This window comes from Strongylocentrotus purpuratus, unplaced genomic scaffold (genome assembly GCF_000002235.5).
Source record: "Strongylocentrotus purpuratus isolate Spur 01 unplaced genomic scaffold, Spur_5.0 spur5_scaffold_11, whole genome shotgun sequence".
Classification (NCBI taxonomy): domain Eukaryota; kingdom Metazoa; phylum Echinodermata; class Echinoidea; order Camarodonta; family Strongylocentrotidae; genus Strongylocentrotus; species Strongylocentrotus purpuratus.
Window position 1 is genome coordinate 24171605 of NW_022145596.1, and position 21454 is coordinate 24193058.

At 34.4% G+C, this 21454-nt stretch overlaps 1 protein-coding gene and 1 long non-coding RNA gene across 2 annotated transcripts; both read left to right on the plus strand.

Moving 5' to 3' along the window:
• The first annotated feature begins 949 nt into the window (after window positions 1–949).
• Window positions 950–11156, plus strand: LOC115922121 (putative defense protein 3). Its single transcript, XM_030980207.1, has 3 exons — window positions 950–1042; window positions 4375–4585; window positions 10933–11156. The coding sequence occupies exons 2-3, from the start codon at window positions 4381–4383 to the stop codon at window positions 11154–11156; spliced, it is 429 nt and encodes a 142-aa protein (XP_030836067.1). The 5' UTR covers window positions 950–1042; window positions 4375–4380.
• On the plus strand, window positions 5009–7026 carry LOC115922301. Its single transcript, XR_004063411.1, has 2 exons — window positions 5009–5458; window positions 6765–7026. It is a non-coding gene; the product is annotated as an uncharacterized LOC115922301 (long non-coding RNA).
• Window positions 11157–21454: the final 10298 nt, after the last annotated feature.

A 21454-nucleotide genomic window follows, 5' to 3' on the forward strand; every position in this document is an offset into this window, starting at 1 on the left:
TAGTGATGAAGTCATTCATGAATGTAAATATGTAAAGATACAAAGAAAGTGTTAAATATATTATGACAGTCATGAAACACAGATATACATGTAACACTACAAGAGTTTAATTGTTCTGGATTTCCAAAAAAATGGAAGCTCTCATTGTAATCATGGTTGTAGCTAGAGCTGTTTCTTTATTTACTCCACAGGCATTCAAATTTCATTTCTTGCAGTTAATGCGGGGTACAGCCTCTCTTTCCCCGCAAATTAAAAAATTACAACCTGACCGAATATGCAATTGTTTTATGTCTTATCTCGCGTATTTTGGGGATAAATAACACTTTCACAACATACATAATGCTCAATTATTCGCTCGCTCGCTCGTTCGCGAAATTGTGAACCCAGAAAATTAATATTTTAACAAGTGGATGCAGCCCCCCCCCCTGATGAAAATGTAAAAAAAATTGCTCGCACATAACTTAAACTTGGGTGGGGAATGTTGATATCGGACAAGAGAAAAAAAAAAATTGTACCCGCTTGTATGTACCGGTACAGTGCTTTTGAAATAACCTTGTCAGTATTGGTAAGTCGAGTTGAAATAACGGTCTGCGCGATTTTCAAATATCCGGCCCCCCCCCCCCCCCTATTGGAAAATCCTGGATCCGCGACTGTATGAAGTGCTTGTTCGCACACGTCGCGCAACTATTCTTAATGATAGTGACATACTGTATACGTGTAGGCTATACAGTTATACATACATACAAAAATAACTCATTTCTCATGCATTATGCTGAAATTGAAACAATCACATTTTTTTCTTCTTCCTTTTTTTTCTCTCTTTTAATTGTAATATCAGGGGGGATATTTGTACAGGCCACCCCCCTACTTCAAGCCAGGGGGATGCAGCCCCCATCCCCCCGGGATTTACGCCCCTGCCTACTTTCCAGCTCCAGCTGTTTGTTCCTGGTTAGCTCATTTACTTGGTGGACCCAGTGCGATCTCCAGTAACAAACGCTGTTCTTCTGCTTTCCTATATAATCCACAAAGAAGCTAACAATCGGTGAGTAAAATCGATAGAAATAGATTGTCCTATATCATTTTCATATATCCATTGAATACATTTAGCTGGAAATAGTGTCAATCGGATTCATTTTGGACTCACGTTTATGAACTTGCGGTTCTTATTTTATTTCCTATTTTTTCCTATTTTTTTTTTTTTTTAGTTTTGTGTTGGTCAAGAACTACTTACTTTCATTTCTTTTCTTTATGCAGATGCTACCGCATGACATTAAACAAAAATGCTTCTTTGTGTGTGTTAAGTATTTAGTTATAAATTCGCTCACAAAATACCTTATAATTATAACCGCACTTATGGATGCTGTGATATTGTAGTTATACCGTCGTGTTATTATTTATACCCTGCCTTGACTACTTTTTGTAATGTTTATCGTGTTCATTGTACGTGCATGTCTATTCAAGGAATTTCGTGACGTTAATATTCGAATTCATGTTATTAGTATTATGATGGTACATTACCTGTTTTTCTTATAAATAGGAATTAATCTGTAGAAATATGAAAGCATGCAGGGAGATTTCCTAGTCTATTTTTGCACTTTAAAATAGTTCATCAAGCACCTTTAGTATAATACAATTACACAAAGTATGTCGAAATAAAACATATCATGTTACTATAGTTTGATGCTCTTGAAAAACTTATGTTACATTTTGGGCCCTTAAAAATAAGATTTTGCCTACCTGAGACATATTTGTCTATCAAATCCTTATTTACACAACACGGATGTATCATTGTATTTTGATACCGAAAAAAGAGATTAACTGTGATCCTATTACCCCCCCCCCCCCCACAACAGAAAAAAATAGTTTAAGGCAGGCCTCTTGACTATCTAGAGTTGCTGGTCCTTTGTGCCCTTTTGGAGCAATTTCAGGGTCCATGAGGTCCTGTGTGGGTCTAACCTATGCCATATTTCACTTTATTGTTCATAGTTGGTTTTCTACACCAAAAGAACATTTTTTTTTCAGCCAAAATTTTTTTTCTAAAAAAAACAAAACAAAAACACTGGTGGACCCATAAAACATAGCATTTTGGCTCTTTGGGCACAGATTATCAAACATCAGGTGGTTGAATCGTTTTTGAAATTAAATTTTACTTCAGAATCCGCAATAAAAAGGAAGTGAACACCATTTCCCTGTTGGAGTCGTCTATTACCTAACTCTAATAGCGGTTCGTAGTTTGTCTTTCGATCTACGTCATATTTATTCTCCCCCGCGGATGTAGGGCAAAGTGGACATCAAATTTTTCCTTTAAAGGTTTTTTAAAAATAGTTTTCTTTGTTGTTTTGGAAATGTTGTGCCCATGATTAAATCCCTTCATATTTGGTCCGTAAGTGGACAATAATATAATACAAAAAAGATGATTTGTTGATGTTTTGTCAACAAAACATACTTACATTCGTTATACTTGACATAAGAAATGAATTATTCAGTACACACACCTTGTCTAAAGATATAATGCAAAGAAAAACAACCGAACATTTCAAATGGCTGATAGACAAAGCCAGGTTGAATAAGCATTTTGACCTTCCCTGACTCCTCCCGTAAGCGCACAAATATCTTTCTCAAGTGACGATGCCAGACGTATAGTGACCGTGGATTTACCGACCAACCAGGGGGAGGGGGGCGTCCCCCTCCTCTGGCCAAAAAGAAAATAGGTTGAAAAAAATGGTAATGTTAATTTTACCTTTACAAAATAGAAGAAAAAATTAGAGCCCCCCCCCCAAAAAAAAAAATATATATATATATATTAGTGCTCACTGCCTCCCCCCCCCCCCAGATTATTCGGCCGGTCGGCTGAGTCGTCGTTGAATATTTTTCTCACGAATTGGGCCTCCTCCCTCACCACCGGCTGGATCCGCCCATGCGGCCAACACCTACATCCCGTAATTGATGATGATGATGATAATGAATTTGAAGATAGTAAACAAGTCATTTTTTTATTGGGATGCTTTCTTTTGATATATCTATATATACACACACACATATAGTCACAACATTTTACGAATGAAATGTGAATCTAAAATGTTTAAGTGGTCATTTCGCCAAGAAATTAGGAGTTACAATTACGCCAATGCAAAGGTTTACCGTAATATGCAGAAGAGACGGGTTAACGCGAAATTTCATAAGGATGATTGAGTGGTGTTTAAGATGTTGCCAAACTCGTTCTATTTTTTTTTTTAGACATCCCGGTTTTTTTAGCATTCATATAAATATCATCACTCCTGAAGCGCCATGCAAGAGTGTCCGCTATAAAAGAACCAACTATTATATATGTTGATGATGATGATGATGATGATGATGATGATTAGTATTATCATTATTATGAAGATAGTATTCATGTTTTCATTCGTCTTTATATGTTTATCATTTTCTCGTTTGATGGGAAAACTGAAGACGTATAAAATTGTTGCAAGCTCAGCACTTGCAAATTAAAAAAACCGTTTTTAAATTCTTCTTTTTCAATAGTTTTTTACAAAAAGATTTATACAAGTCATGTAGCATATAGAAGAAGAAAAAAATAAGAATCAACATAGCTTCATAGGAATGATTAAATCCGAAACACCCCTCCCCTTTTAATTCTTTAAGGGATAGTTGAGTTCTGTTGCAGAGGGCGCTTCACAAAATAATTTTTGTGTGAGATAATGAAAAACTGATTGTCAAATTTAAAAGAACATACAATTTAAATGACAAAGTCATCTTTGTTTGATCAAAATCGGTTCAGAGACGGCTGAAATATCTATAAATATAACGATTTCTAATACTTGTGTACCACCACAAATATTAGATAATTTGAAGAAAAAAAAACCGTTGAAAAAACGAAATAGCGCCTTTTACGACGTATTTCAGCCAATCCTAATGTTGGCTTTTTTTGTTGGCATTTTTTCGTGTTGGTTATATTACGCACAACCAGCCGGCCCATGTTTTGTTATTTTTAATTAAATAATTAATTAACGGTCACCGTATTTTTTTTAAAGTGGAGCTAAATTAGTATGATCGTATTGGCTAAATTTCACACATTTTGGGGTCTAAAGTTACCTTCATAGCAATTTTAGGTTCTAAAGGGGCAGTAGATATGTCACAGATAAGAATAAAAGCAATTACCATGCACTTTGAAGGCATTTGCTGTCTGAAAACTCAACTATCCCTTTAATGTGACTATTTGTAGACTTTCATGTTTTTTAAAAATACATTTTTCAGCTTTAATTCTGATGGAACTGTATTTTAAAAATCTAATTTAAAATTAGATTTTTGGTGAAAATGTCTTCACAACATTGCATAAATCTATTGTTTTTTGTTCTTTTTCGGTAACGTATCAAGTCCAAGATGTCATACTTTTGGTCTCTCGCATTCCTGGCCGCCGTTCCTCTCGTCAGGGCCTTTCCATCGGGCGCCCCGGCCGGTGCTTGCGTGAACTTGACACCGGGCCATTGGAATGAGAACCAAATGGTCATCTCGCCTCAGGCTGGGCAAAGTCCCTATGTCCTCAGCGTCAGCGAGAACATGTACACTCCATCTGAAGAGCTCACAGGTATGCGTTAAGCGATTGAGAAATTTCGATGAAATATCGATTATTTAGTAGAAAAATAGCACAGTGTTCCTTTATATAATTGTAAAACAATGCCAAGTACATTCATATGCAATGGTGCGAGTATTATAGCATCATCGATTACAAAAACAGACGTAAAAAAAAATTGTCAATTGAAATCGATGACAAATTCAATATTCAACTTCAGAGGCACAGCCAAAAATGTGCCTCTAGACAGCTACCAATTATGTCAACAATGCAATCACCGTAACAACGGTAGGGATTTCACACATGAATTTTCCTTTTACCCTAAAAGCTTGGACACTTTTCAAATGCTTAATAATATTTAGCATACCACTTAGTACATAAACATTATATTATAATGTTTATGTACTAAGTGGTTGGGCGATACAAACAAATGATTATATACACTGTAAAAATTTGCTGTAACTCATGCAGTAAAATACTGTGATTTACAACAGTAATATGTTGTAATAACGATTTTACGATAATTAACTGTATAAGTACGTTGCTGTACAGTATATTGCTGTAAACATCAGTGTCGTAGAGCATGGGAACAAATATCTACAGTAAGCTAGTGTAAAGGAGCGTGCAAAAAGCATTGTGGGATACAGCGCACATGCGCATTAGGCGGATCGGCTGCATATGCGCGTATGCGTTGCACGTGATTGGCTCCCGCGCTAGCCCGCCACGCCGCGCCGCCATTTTTAATTTTCTGCAAAGATTTGAGCTGAGATATATAGCTGAGCTGGCCGGCCTGATCCTGAGCAACGAATCTGAATCTGTTCTGTTCCTGGTCCTGATCCTCGAGCTGGGATATTGATGACCAATAAGTCAATTCCAAGGGGATCCGAGGTAAGTTACAGATTGCCAATTATCAGAGTCATGATTTGATTTGTATCCCGCTGAAGTGAAGAATTGTCAGACTGTGGAAAGTATAGGGATTGTGTTTGTAATTGTTCCGTCTACGGTATATGTGTACTGTACGTGCTGTGCTGTGGTGTGTGGGACAGAGTCGGTAGTGTTAGTGCAGCACATGACACTGTACTGCAGTACCAGCGTACAGTGTCACTGTCAATGCGATGCCATTGCACATGGATATGCATGCTCACGTTAAATTGGAAATGTCTAACGTCAAGACCATCAAGACTTATAACTTATAGGACACCGCACACACTACGATCGACTACAGCATCAGTCCATCATGAGCACACTGCGTGATCAGTTGAATACGCACAAGTCTAAGCTCATGTAGTGTAGTCTACAGCACGTTACTGAAGAAATTACAGCAAAGTACTGGCAATCCTGCTGCATAGTGTAATTTTACTTAAAAGTTAAAATATGAAATAAAATTACAGTAAGTTACTGTAAAATTACTTAGTATTTTACTGTTACTTAGTAATTTACAGTAAGTTACTTTAAAATTACTGTAATTTACTGTAAAATTACTGTAATTTACTTTTTTGAAGGTCGCAGCGTTGTCATAGCAACCAAATAGGCCATTCCGTAACTGGCAGTAAGTTACTGTAAAATTACTGAGTAATTACTGTAAAATTACTGTAATTTACAGTAACTTACTGCTAGTTTACAGTAAATTACAGTAATTTTATTTCATATTAATTTTGAGTACTTGTCTACTGTAATTCACTGTAATTTTAATTTACAGTAACTGTAGGTTATATCTACAGTAAGTTACCATCAATTTTTACTCAAAGTATCTGCCTGTAAACTTTCCTACAGTAAATCACTGCATTTCTTAGAGTAAATTGCTGTTACCGTAGGTTCTTCAAATACTAACAGTAAATTACAGTAATTTTTGTCTTTAAGGATTGTAAATTTGTTTTACAGAAATCTATTGTAGTTTCATTTACCGCAAATGAATGTTAATTTCACTTATGTAGTAACATTCATAGCCGTGAAATCAAATGTTTTTTTGCTGAAGGTTTCGCATACAGTCATCATCAGGAGGCTCGTGACAACTGGTTATATTTGATGAATTTATGTTTTTCTTTCGATTTTCTTTTGTATTTTTTGTCCTTTATCTTTTTTTTTATTATTCATTTATCATTTAAATAACTTTTAATCTGTCAATGCTGTACATAAAAAGTTATGTGTACGTATGCATATTAAAGGTATTGTTTTCCGCTCTTCTTTCTTGCAGTATGCCATGGATTAGTGCTGAAGTCACACAGTGTGCATGCTGAAACACTAATCAGACGGATGCTCTACATGGACATCATATACCCATGTACGTTTGTAAGCTATGTAATCATTCTTCTGGATCATTGAAGCGGTTTTCTGAACACTTTTCAGTCCATAGAAATGTGGTGAATTTCGATTTCCCGTGTGGTGTTCCTGGCTGCAATCGAACATTCAGAAATTATTCATCCTTCAAAACCCATGTGCATAGGGATCATCAACCATTTTCAAGAAAAAAAGATGCCCAGTTTTTCAGTTGCTTGATTGGCATCAATCCAGACGCGGGATGAAAGTCTCATGGACAACAATGTAGCCAGAAGGTGATATCATTTATTCGCAAATTAGCGGATTTCCAGTGGTTTCATTAATAAGGGGGCAACTTTATGCCATCCGTGGATGACCCTCGTGCAGTCGTTCGGAAAAGTAGTCCATCCTAGTGAGATTTGTCATGGGCCATGGAATCCACTCATATAGGGGTACTTTTTATATCGCAACATGTCTGTTGTTCTGGAAAAAAAGGGGTTTTCCCCTCTAGGTACTTTACTGATGGGGATAGATCAGGGTAAATTTCCCGATCACAGAATACCTGGTATTCTCGAACTTCCAGTCAGTCTGAATACGCCTTAAGATATATATACTGGAAATGTCATTTCTTGCAAAATTTATAACATGTTCTGTATAATTATAAGAAGTGTATCTTAGTACAGACTAACATTCAGAACAAATTACAGGGGCGCCTACATACTACATCAATTTCAAAATTATCAATAAAAAAAAATCCCACTTACATTGAGTATCTGAACCCTTTACTTTCACACACTTTCTTAAAATTTTATTTGTGTCTTTTTGCCCTTTTTAGACATTTGCAAATGTTATGCTTGCAAAAGGGATCATGTACCTTTAATATGCATTTCAATTGAACTTAATATGAAACATCACAAGTGAAAATTGAAATTTGAAATCAAATATTTTGTTAGTGAGGGAGGTTAAAAAAGTCACGTGACTTCGTGGTATTAAGGAAGCCGTGTGTTTAGCCTTGATGCAAAGAGACCAACTACAGGGAGCCCAAACTTTTTTAATAAATTGTGTCTAGCGGTCATTGAACTTCCTAGACAAAGCATTAGCACATGTATTCTGTGAGCCTGGCATGTGTGCAGCCTTGTCATCATAAGCATTGCTTGATTGTTTACTTACTGTTTTCCAAAATATGTTTTACATTACTTGCAATTTAGCATTATTTTACCTTAGTGAATTTTCATATATTTTAGTCTGTACATGCAATACACCTTTATTTTAATAAATTTAATAAGTCATGAAATAAATGAATTTGCCAAATATTAGGCCTATATTTAAGTAACCTATATTTTATTTCGACATATTTCAAGTTATATAATAATATATTTTTTTTAAGTAACTTATATTTTATTACGATATATGTTACGTTATATGGTAATATGTTTTTTTATCATATTTAATACGTAGCAATATTGTAGCTAAACGAATTTCATAATTTTATGTTTTCATTTTACATGTACACAAATTGATCATATTTTCTATTTTCTTTGTTCATTGTGCACATTGGTAATTCTATTTCATTAATTTCTGTATATCATGTATATTTTCTTATTGTCAAGTATGTTTTACGGTTTTTGTTATTTTGCACAGCCCCTTTGTAAACCAGCCGAGTAGCTGAATAGGGCTTTTACCGTCAATAAATCAATCAATCAATCAATTGAATGACAGCTCATGAAGTTGAAACAAGTTTCTGTGCAGAATTGGCATGTAAATGAGACAAAAATACAGAAGAATATGAAACACGTATTAAAGATTACAAGTTTAATATAACAGAGCAACTCAAATTAAATGGGGTATTAGTTCAAAAGATAAATTAAACAAAAATAAAGTGAGTAATGTCTTTTGGAGAGATTCTACCAGGTATAGAGAGTTTTCCTTGATTCTGCCAGGTATATGGAGACTTTTCATTGATTGTATTCTGATAGTAGTTGTCGTTTAATAGTGGCTTTAAAGGAAGATAAAAGTGTATAAAATATGTCTTGTTTACAATTGAAGATAATTCTTTACAATAGTTTTTTTACAATTCAGAATTTTAAAGTGAACATATTGTTGTCTGTTCGACAAATAATTTTTGACCCAAGAAAGTGCAGTGCCCCTAAGCCATACGTTGTGATTTAGCATATCAATGCCTTAAAGCCGCTATGTCTGCACAATTGCATGTGTTATTCTGTCGTATAATTAAATTAATGCTAGGTCGGGTGAATGATTTTTTTTAAAGCCATATTGGTTGGGATTAAGCAAGTTATGTGTATTTCAGAATTGGTATAATCTAAACAATTTTTTCAAGAATTTTTGAGATACTGGAAGGATGACTATGGGTCTGTAGATTCTTGAGTACTTGAACTTTTGCAGTTTTTAATGGTTTTACTTGTTTTAATGTTTTACTTGATAGTTTCTTTGCAAGCATTTTCATAATGTTACACTATTTGAGAAACTTGTTTTATGGAGCGTTGATTACCCAATAAAGACTTTAATAATGATTTTTGTGTTCAGAAAGCTTGTTTTTTCCTCAAATTAACAGGATGATGCTGCTAATGTCAAGTTAGAATACTGTACTTATTACATTAACTTAATGTAAATGAGAGAAATAGATTTAAAAAAATAACAGGATGATACTGCTAATGTCACAGTAGAATACTGTACTTAATACATTAACTTAATGTAAATGAGAGAAATAGATAACAAAATAACAGGATGATACTGCTAATGTCACAGTAGAATACTGTACTTATTACATTAACTTAATGTAAATGAGAGAAATAGATACAAAATTAACAGGATGATACTGCTAAAGTCACAGTAGAAAAGCTGTACTTATAACATTAACTTAATGTAAATGAGAGAAATAGATACAAAATTAACAGGATGATACTGCTAAAGTCACAGTAGAAAAGCTGTACTTATTACATTAACTTAATGTAAATGAGAGAAATAACATTAATTTACTGTAGAGAAAAACTTACAGTACATAACTGTAAATACATTTAAATTACTGTGAATAAAATTACATTAATTAACTGTAAGAAGAACTTACAATAAATACTGTAACCTTATACATGAAAATTTCTTTACAGTAAGCTTACAGTATTTTAATGTCTTACAGCAAGTTACTGTTGAAAAACTTACAGGAAGTTACTGTAATGTCAAAGTTACAGTAATTTACTGTGCAACAAAGTTGCCAGTAATTTACTGTAATTTCTACAGTGAAATTTTTAACAGTGTAAGTATAATGGACATTGCTCAAATGGTGCAGTTCTAGCACGGTAGGCTATACCCAACCCCCTCAGAATGTTGGCTTTTTCGGCAAATGTATTATTGTTGTTGTTGTCTTGTCGGAGATCAGAACGAAATGAAGACGTTTTTGTTCACCTGTCGAGAGTTTTATGGAAACAAATCGAAGAATTATAAGAATACTAACAACAAGAATTTAAATGCTTTGAACTCTTCTAGCCAGAAGAAAAACCTAATCGGCTTAAAATCGAGGACAGTCGCTATTTTAGTCTAACGTATTATTTAGGTTTCCCTCTTCCAAGGTTGGAAGAGGGAAGCTTGGAATCCCTTGAAATTTAGATTTTCTTATTCATATGACTATTCAAACCCTTGGTCATTAAGATTTTACATGTTTAAATGTTCATATTAAAATAATGCTGTTTTGCAAATTCTTCCGAGATCGAATCGCAGTCGGGTCGTATAGTGTGCGGTGGGCTAAACGAGATGTCAAGGAGATGTCGTGGTAGAGTAGTTCGTTCACTTGACTCTCAATCCAAGGATTAAAGGTTCAAATCGCACACGGGTCTAAAGTCCTTTGGCAAGACTTTAATCTATATTTTGGACACTCTTCATGCAGGTGTTAATGGTACCTGCTATTTGCTGGGGGTAAACATAATTGTACCATCTGCAAGAACAGTTTTGATGCTGATGAGGCTTCTCCTGATGGGTAAACAAAATAATGATTATTATCATCATTATTATCAAATGAATTACGTTCACGTATCTGTTCTATTTATCTATTTGGCTATATAATTATTGACCGGACTCTGTTTTCCCTAATTCAGTGTCCGTCACCGGCGGATCATTCAAAGGTATTCTCCTGCAGGCTCGGTTGGCGGACGACACCCTGGTCGGCACGTTCAGCGACCCACCGCCTAACACCAAACTTATCCAATGCACCGGCCCTGGAGACAGCGTTACCCATACAAGCTCCGCCCCCAAAGAGGCTGGAACATCCTTTACCTGGACCGCTCCTGGTAGTAATGTCGGGAACGTTATTTTTACGTGAGTTCATTTATTTATTCATTCATACCTTCATTTATTTATTCATTCATACCTTCATTTATTTATTCATTCATACCTTTATTTATTTATTTATTTATTCTTTCATTCATTTATTAATTAATTAATTAATGTATTTATTTCTATTGTTTCAAGAAAAAGAGTCAATACACCACTTTTTACTGGCGGAATTAAATTAAACTAATATTATAGAGGCGGACAGAAAATTGGAGACTTCAATTTTGGACACACAAATTGCACTCAGTGGCCCGAATTCACAAAGCAAGGTTTGAGCTCAGACCGGGTTTGAGCTCAAACCTCCTTTTGTTTCGCCAAACCTCCTTTTGTTATTTACAAACCAGGTTTGTAAATAACAAAAGGAGGTTTGGCGCAACAAAAGGAGGTTTGACCTCAAACCTTGGTCTGAGCTCAAACCTTGCTTTGTGAATTCGGGCCATTATGTTTATTCAGTAGTATTTATCTATTTGCTTATGTATTCATTCATTCATTCATTTACTATTAAATATGTTTTTTTTTAAATCCATTTATCTTATATTCATTTATACATAGCCTATATTTATATATCTATTTATTTATATATTCAGTTATTCGCATATTAATCAAATCATTCATTCATTTCATTATTTTTCAAAATATTGTTTATTTTCTTTAATTTAATGATTTATTGGTCCATTTATTTACTCATTCATTCAACTATATATTTATTCAAGTCTTTCATCTTACAATATCGTTTTTGTTATATTTGCTTATGACGCATTCTGATCGGGAATCATAAAAGGGAAGTTGTGGGGGGAGAGAGGGGGAGGACAGGCTGGGCTTCTTAGTGTTGTTTTCAGTAGCGATGGGGATGAAGAAGTATTTTTATAATGGGCAGGTATTTGTGAAATCAAGTTTATTCGAGTGGCGAAAGTATTAAGTCAAAATATTTAACAAGCAAAACAAGTTAATTTTTAAAGATCATGTACAATTTGATCTTGGTATTTTTCTTTTTCTCTAGGCCTCTAATCAAGGGGAGTAGGTGCAGCTGCTCCACTTATTTTTTTTTATATAGATTTGGACGAAATAACTTTGTGATGTTACATAATATGAAATGAATGTAGGATAGGCCAACTCACTTTCATCTATGTAACCCCAAAACAAAAATAAGATCAAAAAATTCGAGTTAACTCAGACAGAGGGAAAGACAAATGTAGGGACATAATTAACCTATTCGTAAATAACGACAATGAATTGTCATCTCGTTGGGTACGGATTGAGATTTAAATATTTTTCGAATTTAGTAGATTTTAAATAAATGTTGACCTGCTTTTTGCACGTTACGTCTTTCCCTTAGGGCGACCTTTGTTCTAAAGTACGACGAGTTTTGGGTGAAAGTTACTTCTCAAGAGATAATGGCTTCTACGGGTAAGTTCTAGCTTATATTGTCCAAATTTTGTTTAGACTTAAGTTTTGCCATTCTAAAGATTATAATAACTTCATTTTCATTGATTTCGTTTCATCTGTATTGATCCATGATTATACATACACATTCTTTTTCCATTGGCATTGTTACAAGATACAATAAATTTACAATTACAATACCCATAAGCCTAGAACATGAAGACGAATCACACTAATGTTTCGCAATTTGTATATATTTGCCTACATGCATATGATTATTTACTTACATACACGGAATGCATTTTATGAATGCATTACCATTATTCCTTAGTGTTTTTAATATACATATTAGTTTCAGAATACTGAAATAATGATAACATTTGCCCCCGTATAGTATCATGACATCGTATTAAAGTACTTTGATGTATATCTACATGTACATACTTACGTACTGTAAAATTGAGAAATATCAGATTATGAGGTGAATATAGAAGATTGAATGCAGTCGTGTATAATGGTGCATTTTCAAGTAAACAAGCAGTCACCGACCCTTCCCATTATCACATTTTGCATTAAAACAAAATACAGACAACAGAAGGGTTCCGTCAAAAATGTAACAACAACTACTTTAGGTATTGATAGTTTAAAAATTTCCCAATATGAAGATGACACAACATTATTTGTGGAATCTGTTAATGATATACAATATATTATGAATGAAATTAACGATTTTGGAGACTATGCAGGTCCGAAAATAAATTGGAATAAGACAGAAGTTATGAAACTGAATACTGTAGATAATTTTGTTCATGATAATGCCATTATATATATATACTGATCAACCTGTAAAATATCCAAGAGTATATGTAGGCGAAAATAAGAAATTGTTACAAGATTTAAACTGGAATGTAAAAATAGATAAAATTCGAAATGTATTAAATATGTGGAAAATGAGAGATCTACTTTTTATGGCAGAATAATTGTTTTGAAAATGTTAGCGGCGTCACAAATTGTATATACCGCAACTGTTGTACCAGTACCAAAACATATTTCACAGATATTGAACAGACTATTATTTTGCTTCTTTTGGAACTCCAAAAAAGATAAAATTAAACGTAATGTAATTATAAGTGATATTGAAAATGGTGGATTGAATATGATTGATATTGCTAGTAAAATATCTTCACTTCGTTTGGCATGGATATCTCGTTTTTTTTAATGATAATGGCTCTTATTGAAAAAATATGTTTAGATACTGGTCCGACAAAATAGGGGGTTTGCCACTATGTTTACATTTCAACTGTAACATAAAGGATATGAATTTATAATGCACTAAACATAATTTGCCAGAATTCTATGTAGATCTTTTTTGTACTTGGTCAGAACTAAAATTCATCGATATGTTTAAAGTAAGAAATATTCCAAATTAAATTATTTGGAAAAATAGTAACATTACTTTTAAGAAAAAAATACTGTTTTATCAAGAATGGCAAGAGGTCGGTTTATTGAAAATTCATAATTTGATTACAAATGGTATTTGGAATGATTCTACAATACTAAATATAAAAGTGAAAGCACAACAGCTCTTATTTGATTTTAAATATACAAAATTAAAGAAAGCATTTCCACAGTGTTGGTTGGATAGATTAAGCTATGAATTTGAACAAGAATGTAATATTTCGAATATGATAGAAATAGAAACAGGGGATAAAGTGAATGTTTTTGTTATGAAAGTGAAAGATTACTATAGCTTGTTATTACGTAAAGAGTCAAAAGAACCAAATCTCATTTACTTTTGGAATTTATTTTTAGATTTGGATAATGAGTTTGTTTGGAAAGATGTATTTTTATTTCAATTAAAGCAAATTCGTAACAACAAAGTTAGACAATTCAATTTCAAGATGATCCATAGGTTTATTGCCTCAAAAGAAAACTTATATAAATGGCAAATTGTTAATAATAATTTATGCAACTCTTGTGGACAAGTTGACTCAACTTTTCATGTTATGTTATATTGCAAGGATGTGACTTTGTTTTGGAAAATAATATGTAATTTGATATTTAATCTATTCCAAATAGAAATACAAATAGACCAGAAGATAATAGTTGTAGGTAAGGATATTGGAAACAAGAAATATTCACTTCTGAATATTATTTTAAATTATGCGCAATATGCAATTTATAAATGTCACGTTAAGAAGATTGTTAATGATTCTGTTTACTACCCACATACTTTGTTTTTTTAATTCAAGTCGTTGCTAAGATCATTTTTAAGATATAAATGTGTTAACAAAGAAAATAATTCTAAGCTGGAAGAATAATTGAATGTACTTTAGCCTATGTTAGGTTTCACTCAATCATTGAGTTATTAATGTATAAATGTATTACTATTATGGAAATAAAAACCTCGCTTGAGGATAAGAGAAAAAAACAACAACAACAACTACTTGCGGTCATAGAATTCGTCAAAAGCGAGAGGATATTTTAAACTAAATTACTTTAGTCCTGTTCTTTTAGTCTTGGCAGTACAACACTCATGAATTGGTAGGTTGCATGCAGTTGATTACGATGTGCAAGTTATGTTTTGTTTCCACTTGTCACTACACCCGCGCTTCAGTACAACACAGATCAAATAACGTATCCACTCAGCTCAGCCTCTTCATTACACGATTTTTCAAATTCAACAATTTTAAAGGATAGTTAAAGGGATAGTTGAGTTCTGTTTTCAGACCTCAAATGCCTTCAAAGTGCATGGTTATTGCTCTTATTCTATCTATGACATCTATAGTGCCCTTTTAGAACCTAAAATTGCTATGAAGGTAATTTTAGACCCCAAGATGTGTGAAATTTAGCCAATACGATCATACTAATTCAGCTCCACTTTCAAAAAAACATGGTGATTGTTAATTAATTATTTCATTAAAAATAACAATACATGAGCCGGCTAATTGTGGTTAATATAAGCAACACAAAAATGCCATAAAAAAAACCAACATCGGCATTGGCTGAAATACGACGTAAAAGAAATTATTTCGTTTTTTTCAATTTTTTTCAAAATATTTAATATTTTGTGGTGGTACACAAGTATTAGAAATCGTTACATTTCAGCCATCTCTGAACCAATTTTGATCAAACAAAGATGATTTTGTCACTTATATATTATGTTCTTTCAAATTTGACACTCAGTTTTGCATTATCTCACAAAAAAATATTTTGTGTAGCGCCCTCTGCAACAGAACTCAACTATCCATTTAATTAAGCTCTTGTTTAAGACCGTGTATGCCTGCAGAGTGCATGTTTATTGCTCTTATTCTTATTTATGACATTTCTAGTGCCCTTGTAGGACCTAAAATTGCTATGAAGGTAATTTGAGACCCCAAAATGTACGAAATTTATATTAAAGGGACTTGGTAACATTGTCCAGATGTTGCAAAATATATGTATGCGGCCCGTTCTCCGGGGCAACGGGCAACTTTAAAAAAAAAACTATTGACCGGTAGGCGGGTATGGCTAAAATCACGACTCCAGTTTCGACCAATCAGATGACTAGATTTATTCAAGTTTCTAAAATAGGGATATATAATTTACTTTATGAAAGAGTGGAGATACAAATATTTGTTGCAAATTTAAAAGGAAAAGCTTATTCATTTAGACTTATAGAAATCTCTTGACTGTTATTTGTGAATTTTTTAAATACTTTTCCTAGCTGTTCGTGTAACGCTGGATACAAACTAAGCACTGCTGATGGCTTCACATGCAATGGTAAGGATGTAATGTCAAATTAGTGTCACCTTTTAGTGACACCTTAAGGGGGGGGCAGTCTAAAAAAATATTCTCAATTTTTGTTTTTCAATTGCAGTTTTCATGATATTTCTAGTATTTGATTGTATTTTTGGGCAAAGGAAATATCAGGTAAGCCAATAATCAGACCGGAAGTGCATAGTTTTGGTCCATTTTTTTTAAGCAGTCAAAATTGACCACTTTTGAGTGTTGCCATGGACCTCTGGATGTAACGGACTGGGTACCGGGTTGTCCGTCCGTTCGTCCTAATTACGTCCCGTTCTCGTGATCACGTTAGCTCAAGAACCAATTTATGGATCCCCTCCAAATTTGTGTCATGTATGTATTTTGCAGAGCCGATGAACTGATTAGATTTCAGGGTCATGAGGTCCATTGTCAAAGGTCATGGGGCTCATTATCTATGCAAAAATAGTTTGTGAACGCACTATAGAACCGATGGATGGATTACTATCAAACTCAGGACACTTATGTATCTTGCAGATCCAAATGAACTGATTGGATTTTAGGGTCTTGAGGTCCTGTGTATTTTTTTCAGTGAGCCTTACACATCTCTAGAACCCATTGACGGATTGCCATCAAACTTTGTACACATAAATATATGTACCTTGATGTACCTTTTTTTTGCAATGTTCATCGTTAATGAACAGAAATGTATGCCTAAAATGTAACAAAAAAGAAAGAAAATTATCTTGCATTATTAATAGCAAATATTGTATGTTCACTGTTTGAAGACGGCTAGAAGCTGTCGGGAAAACAGGCACTTCGATGATAGTCTATGGCATATGGGCCATTTATTAAAAATAATTCTTTTTCAGCAAAAAAGAAGAAGATTTGAATTGAACATAATTCAACCAAAGGCTGATTCATTTCTCTCATTTTTTGTCTTCCTTGTAGGAGCACCATGGGTTACCGTCAATTCAGCATTGATCATCAGTCTACTCTGTATGGTCTTTGTCACTACCAAGCAGTAATTCCAGTCTAATGTTTTGCCCGTAGAAACTACACGTACTTGGCATCCAGTTGCGTAGCGTGGGTGCTACTAGATTGATAACAACTTCGGATTATCAAGGTTATATTACTGATTGTAAGGGTAATGGTTATTGTAATGGTATTGGTAATGTTAATGGTATTGGTCTTATTGACAATTCTTTTGCAGCCAGATGGCTGAATTGCAGAATTTTGTACATTGCGTAAAAACATAAATATTATACAAACATGATTAGGATGAGGATGGAGGAAGGGGTCGATTCACCTTTTTTAACGTCCCCCTCTTTGTCTGTATATTTGCCTCTCTCCCTTTCCCATTTTATTCCTTTTTATTCGTCAAAAAAAGAAATATCTGTTTAATTTAGCTTATAATTGATTACCATAACCTTTCATGTCTGTACCTTTCCCATCGCACTTTGTATAAATGTATCATGTATGTATTTCATCTTTTGCACAAGCTGCGCCTTGAGCATTTGACTATCAAGTGGATTTGGCGCCTTATAAATCATATATTTATTATTATTATTATTATTCGATTGTTTGTGTATATGTGTGTAGGCAGGGGGGGAGCGCACGAGACCTAGCTACGTCACATCTGCCTATAGGGCCATCATATTGCGCTCTATTGGTAAAAACACCCCAAACAACCAAAATCAACGTTGCTTCATTAACATATATTTAGATAATGCTTATACCATTGGGATAAATTATGATTTTTGTGTGTACTTTTTTGCAATTCAGGAGATAAATCTTAAAGGTGTAATACAAAGTTTTGGAAAATTTTGAAAAATCGGGTGGATAGTGATTCTTACAATTTTGATACATTTTGATTCACCTGTGAATGTATTATAAGCACTAAAAATTTAGCTCATAAAACACTTCAGCTTTCGAGAAAAATCGAAAATAAAATTTGATAAATTTCAAATATCGCCTACGGCCGTTCAATGGTAGCTGTGACCATGAAATCTCAGAATATGTAGATGTGATATATAATTTCCAAATGGGAATAGCTTTTCGGTCGATTTTAGTCCAAAAACATCGTTTTATAGCTTAATTAATATCTTGACCTTGAGAGGGAGCTATACAACATAAAGAGTTTATTATTTACAATTTCATAACTTTAGACTCGATTTCAACCGCGACAACAATCACTGAATATTGTAGGATCGCATATGGTTCCAATATGTTCATTTTAACCAAATTCATGACCCCATACCAAAACTTTGTATTACCTTTAACAAAGCACTATACGAAATATTTTTTTTCTCGAATCTGTTTTTTTATGTACTTGTTTTGCTAATACAGTAGTACGGTCTTATATGTTGATGGCTCTTAAATAAATTGCCTAGCCCATATCATTTTGTTAGAGTTTGTTTCTTTAATTTATTGTGTGATTGTTCAAAGCTTAATGATTTGCTATGGCTGTTTAACGATGCCGGCGAAATATTTAATCATACATTTTCAAGTTTATAAGTTTGAGAGGGAATTTTTCAGTTCTGAATACAAAACAAAATCAGTATACATTAAGAAATATGAACTCATTTTAAACAGAACTGGCAACGGTTCCGAGATAAGCAAAGCTTGATGCTTTATGAGCCCTGACAATTAAGTACATGTACAAGCAAATTACATAAATTAGGGTGAACCTGATGATGCAAAGAGAGAGAGAGAGAGAGAGAGAGAGAGGGAAAGAGAGCGAAATGGGGAGGGGGTGAAGTGAACAGGGGAGAGCAACCTGAAACAAGACAATACGACTCCTTCTCCTTTAGCGCATTTCATCCAATCACCGGTGTACCACCACCCCATTCCCACCCACCACCTTGACACAAGCCCCTTCCCAAAGAACGGACATACACTAATATACAGGGTGGCCCATAAAAAAGGGCCTACCACAAATCCAATAATGTGGGGCAACTTTCATTGGTACCAGGAGAAGTGGAATCTTTTTATAAGAAAAATGATACCACATTTGCCAAAATTGGTTGACTAATGTCTAGTTGCACTGCGTCCTACTGACAAAGTTTGGTGCAAAGGGTAGTTTGGGTGAAATCGACCTGACTTTGAGATCTGTCGAGGGGTCTCTGGAGGCTAGACCCGACAGCTATAGTCAGGCAGACCAAATGTTAGTAAATTAATTATGTGGGTTAGGTGACTTCGAGGGGTGAAATATTATAGGTAAAATGTGGTGAGTATTTTGGGAGAGGCTCTTAGCCTAACCCATTTACACCTATTCATTAACGTAAAATCAACGTAAAATGTACAAAGCACATAATATAAACTGCACGAGTTAAAAAGGAACAATGACTCGAATATTAAAGGCCCACTGCACTACTTGTAGCTACTTGCGCCCTCTATATCCAAACAATGCCTAATCGGTGACCATTGGTCCCCCATAATCCTCTTTTTCTTATGTTAACTGAGAGCTGAGTTGATGAGATAACCACCTGTCCAGTGACCTTGCAGCGCGGTCTAATCCCTCCTGTAAACAATGGCAGATAAGCTTTAAAACGTTTTTTTACATGTTATTTTCCCTACACTGTGAAAACTAAAATATTAAATCACTATTTAAAAGGGCCGAGGAGTGACCACTTTTTCAAAAAGGTAGTTTAACACTTTGAACATGCTGGATCTCACTCTATAAAGATTGGATCTGGCATTTTTAAACTGTTAAAATCATTAATTTTGTGCATGCACTCCTCTGCCCTTTTAAATGGTGACTTAACAATTTAGTGTTTAGAGTGTATGTTAAGCCTTGGTCACAAATACCATTACGAACTCCTATTAACTCCTTACGAAGGATTTTCAGACCATTTCGTAAGATCTTTTCCCCTTCCATATTTGTTTTGCCCCCTGGACCAGTCACTGGTTAGGTTTCGGGTGAGGTGTAAGGATAGGGTAAATATAATGAGAATTTAGAAAGTGTCAGAAATTGAGACAGCGAAGCGATTGGCACCGGGACCATGTATATATTGAACCATGACCAGAATTCGTCATTCCGATTGTTATTGCCATCGCTCCCATCATTATTACCCATCATCACCATTTACAGATTCATCACCACCACTGTCACCACCACCACCACCATCACCACCACCATCGCCACCACCACAATCATAATCATCATCATTATTCATTATCATTGTCATAATTGTTATTCTCTGTTTTGAGTACTTCAGAGATCAAAGCTAAAGTCTAAAAGAAATGTCATTTCTTATCATCACCACCACTACCGCAATCATAATCATCATCATTATTCATTATTATCATCTTTACTTGTTATTCTCTGTTTTTAAGGACTACGGAATTCACAGCTAAAGTCTAAAAGACATGTTATGATTTATCATCGCCACCACCACCATCACCACCACCACCACCACCACCACCAACGCCGCCACAACCACCACCACCACCACCACCACCACCACCACCACCACCACCACCACTATCATCACAACCATCATCATTATTCATCATTATCATTGTCATCTTTATTTGTCATTCTATGTTCTTAGGACTACGGAGCTCAAAGCTAAAGTCTAAAAGAAATGTCATTTCTTATCACCACCACCGCCACCACTACCACAATCATAATCATTATCATATTCATTATTATCATCTTTATTTGTTATTCTCTGTTTTTAGGACTAAGGAATTCACAGCTAAAGTCTTAAAGACATGTCATTATTTATCATCATCGCCACCACCACCACCACCACCACCACCACTATCATCACAACCCTCATCATTATTCATCATTATCATTGTCATCTTAATTTGTTATTCTCTGTTCTTAGGACTACGGAGCTAAAAAAAAATGGAGAGAAATTCAGATGAGCATTCAAGATGACTTGCGACATTATGGTGTCTTTTAATCCTATATTGAAGACATTAGAGTGAAAATACCGTGATGCAATGTAACAATAAACTATATAGAATGTTTCACATTAAACAAAATACACTAAACTTCGTCGGAATGTGCCCCGGATGAGCATTTGCAATGAGAAAAGGGATACAGAGAGAGAGAGAGAGAGAGAATGAGAGAGTCAATCTTAAAGAAATTGGGTATCTTTGTCTCAGACTATAAACGAAATCCTGGATTTAGCTCATGCTGCAGTC

Coding starts and splice junctions, on each gene's coding strand:
- LOC115922121 (XM_030980207.1), top strand. CDS start 4,381: ATGTCATACTTTTGGTCTCTCGCATTCCTGGCCGCCGTTCCTCTCGTC. Junction 4,586..10,932: donor TCCATCTGAAGAGCTCACAG/GTATGCGTTAAG, acceptor TCCCTAATTCAG/TGTCCGTCACCGGCGGATCA.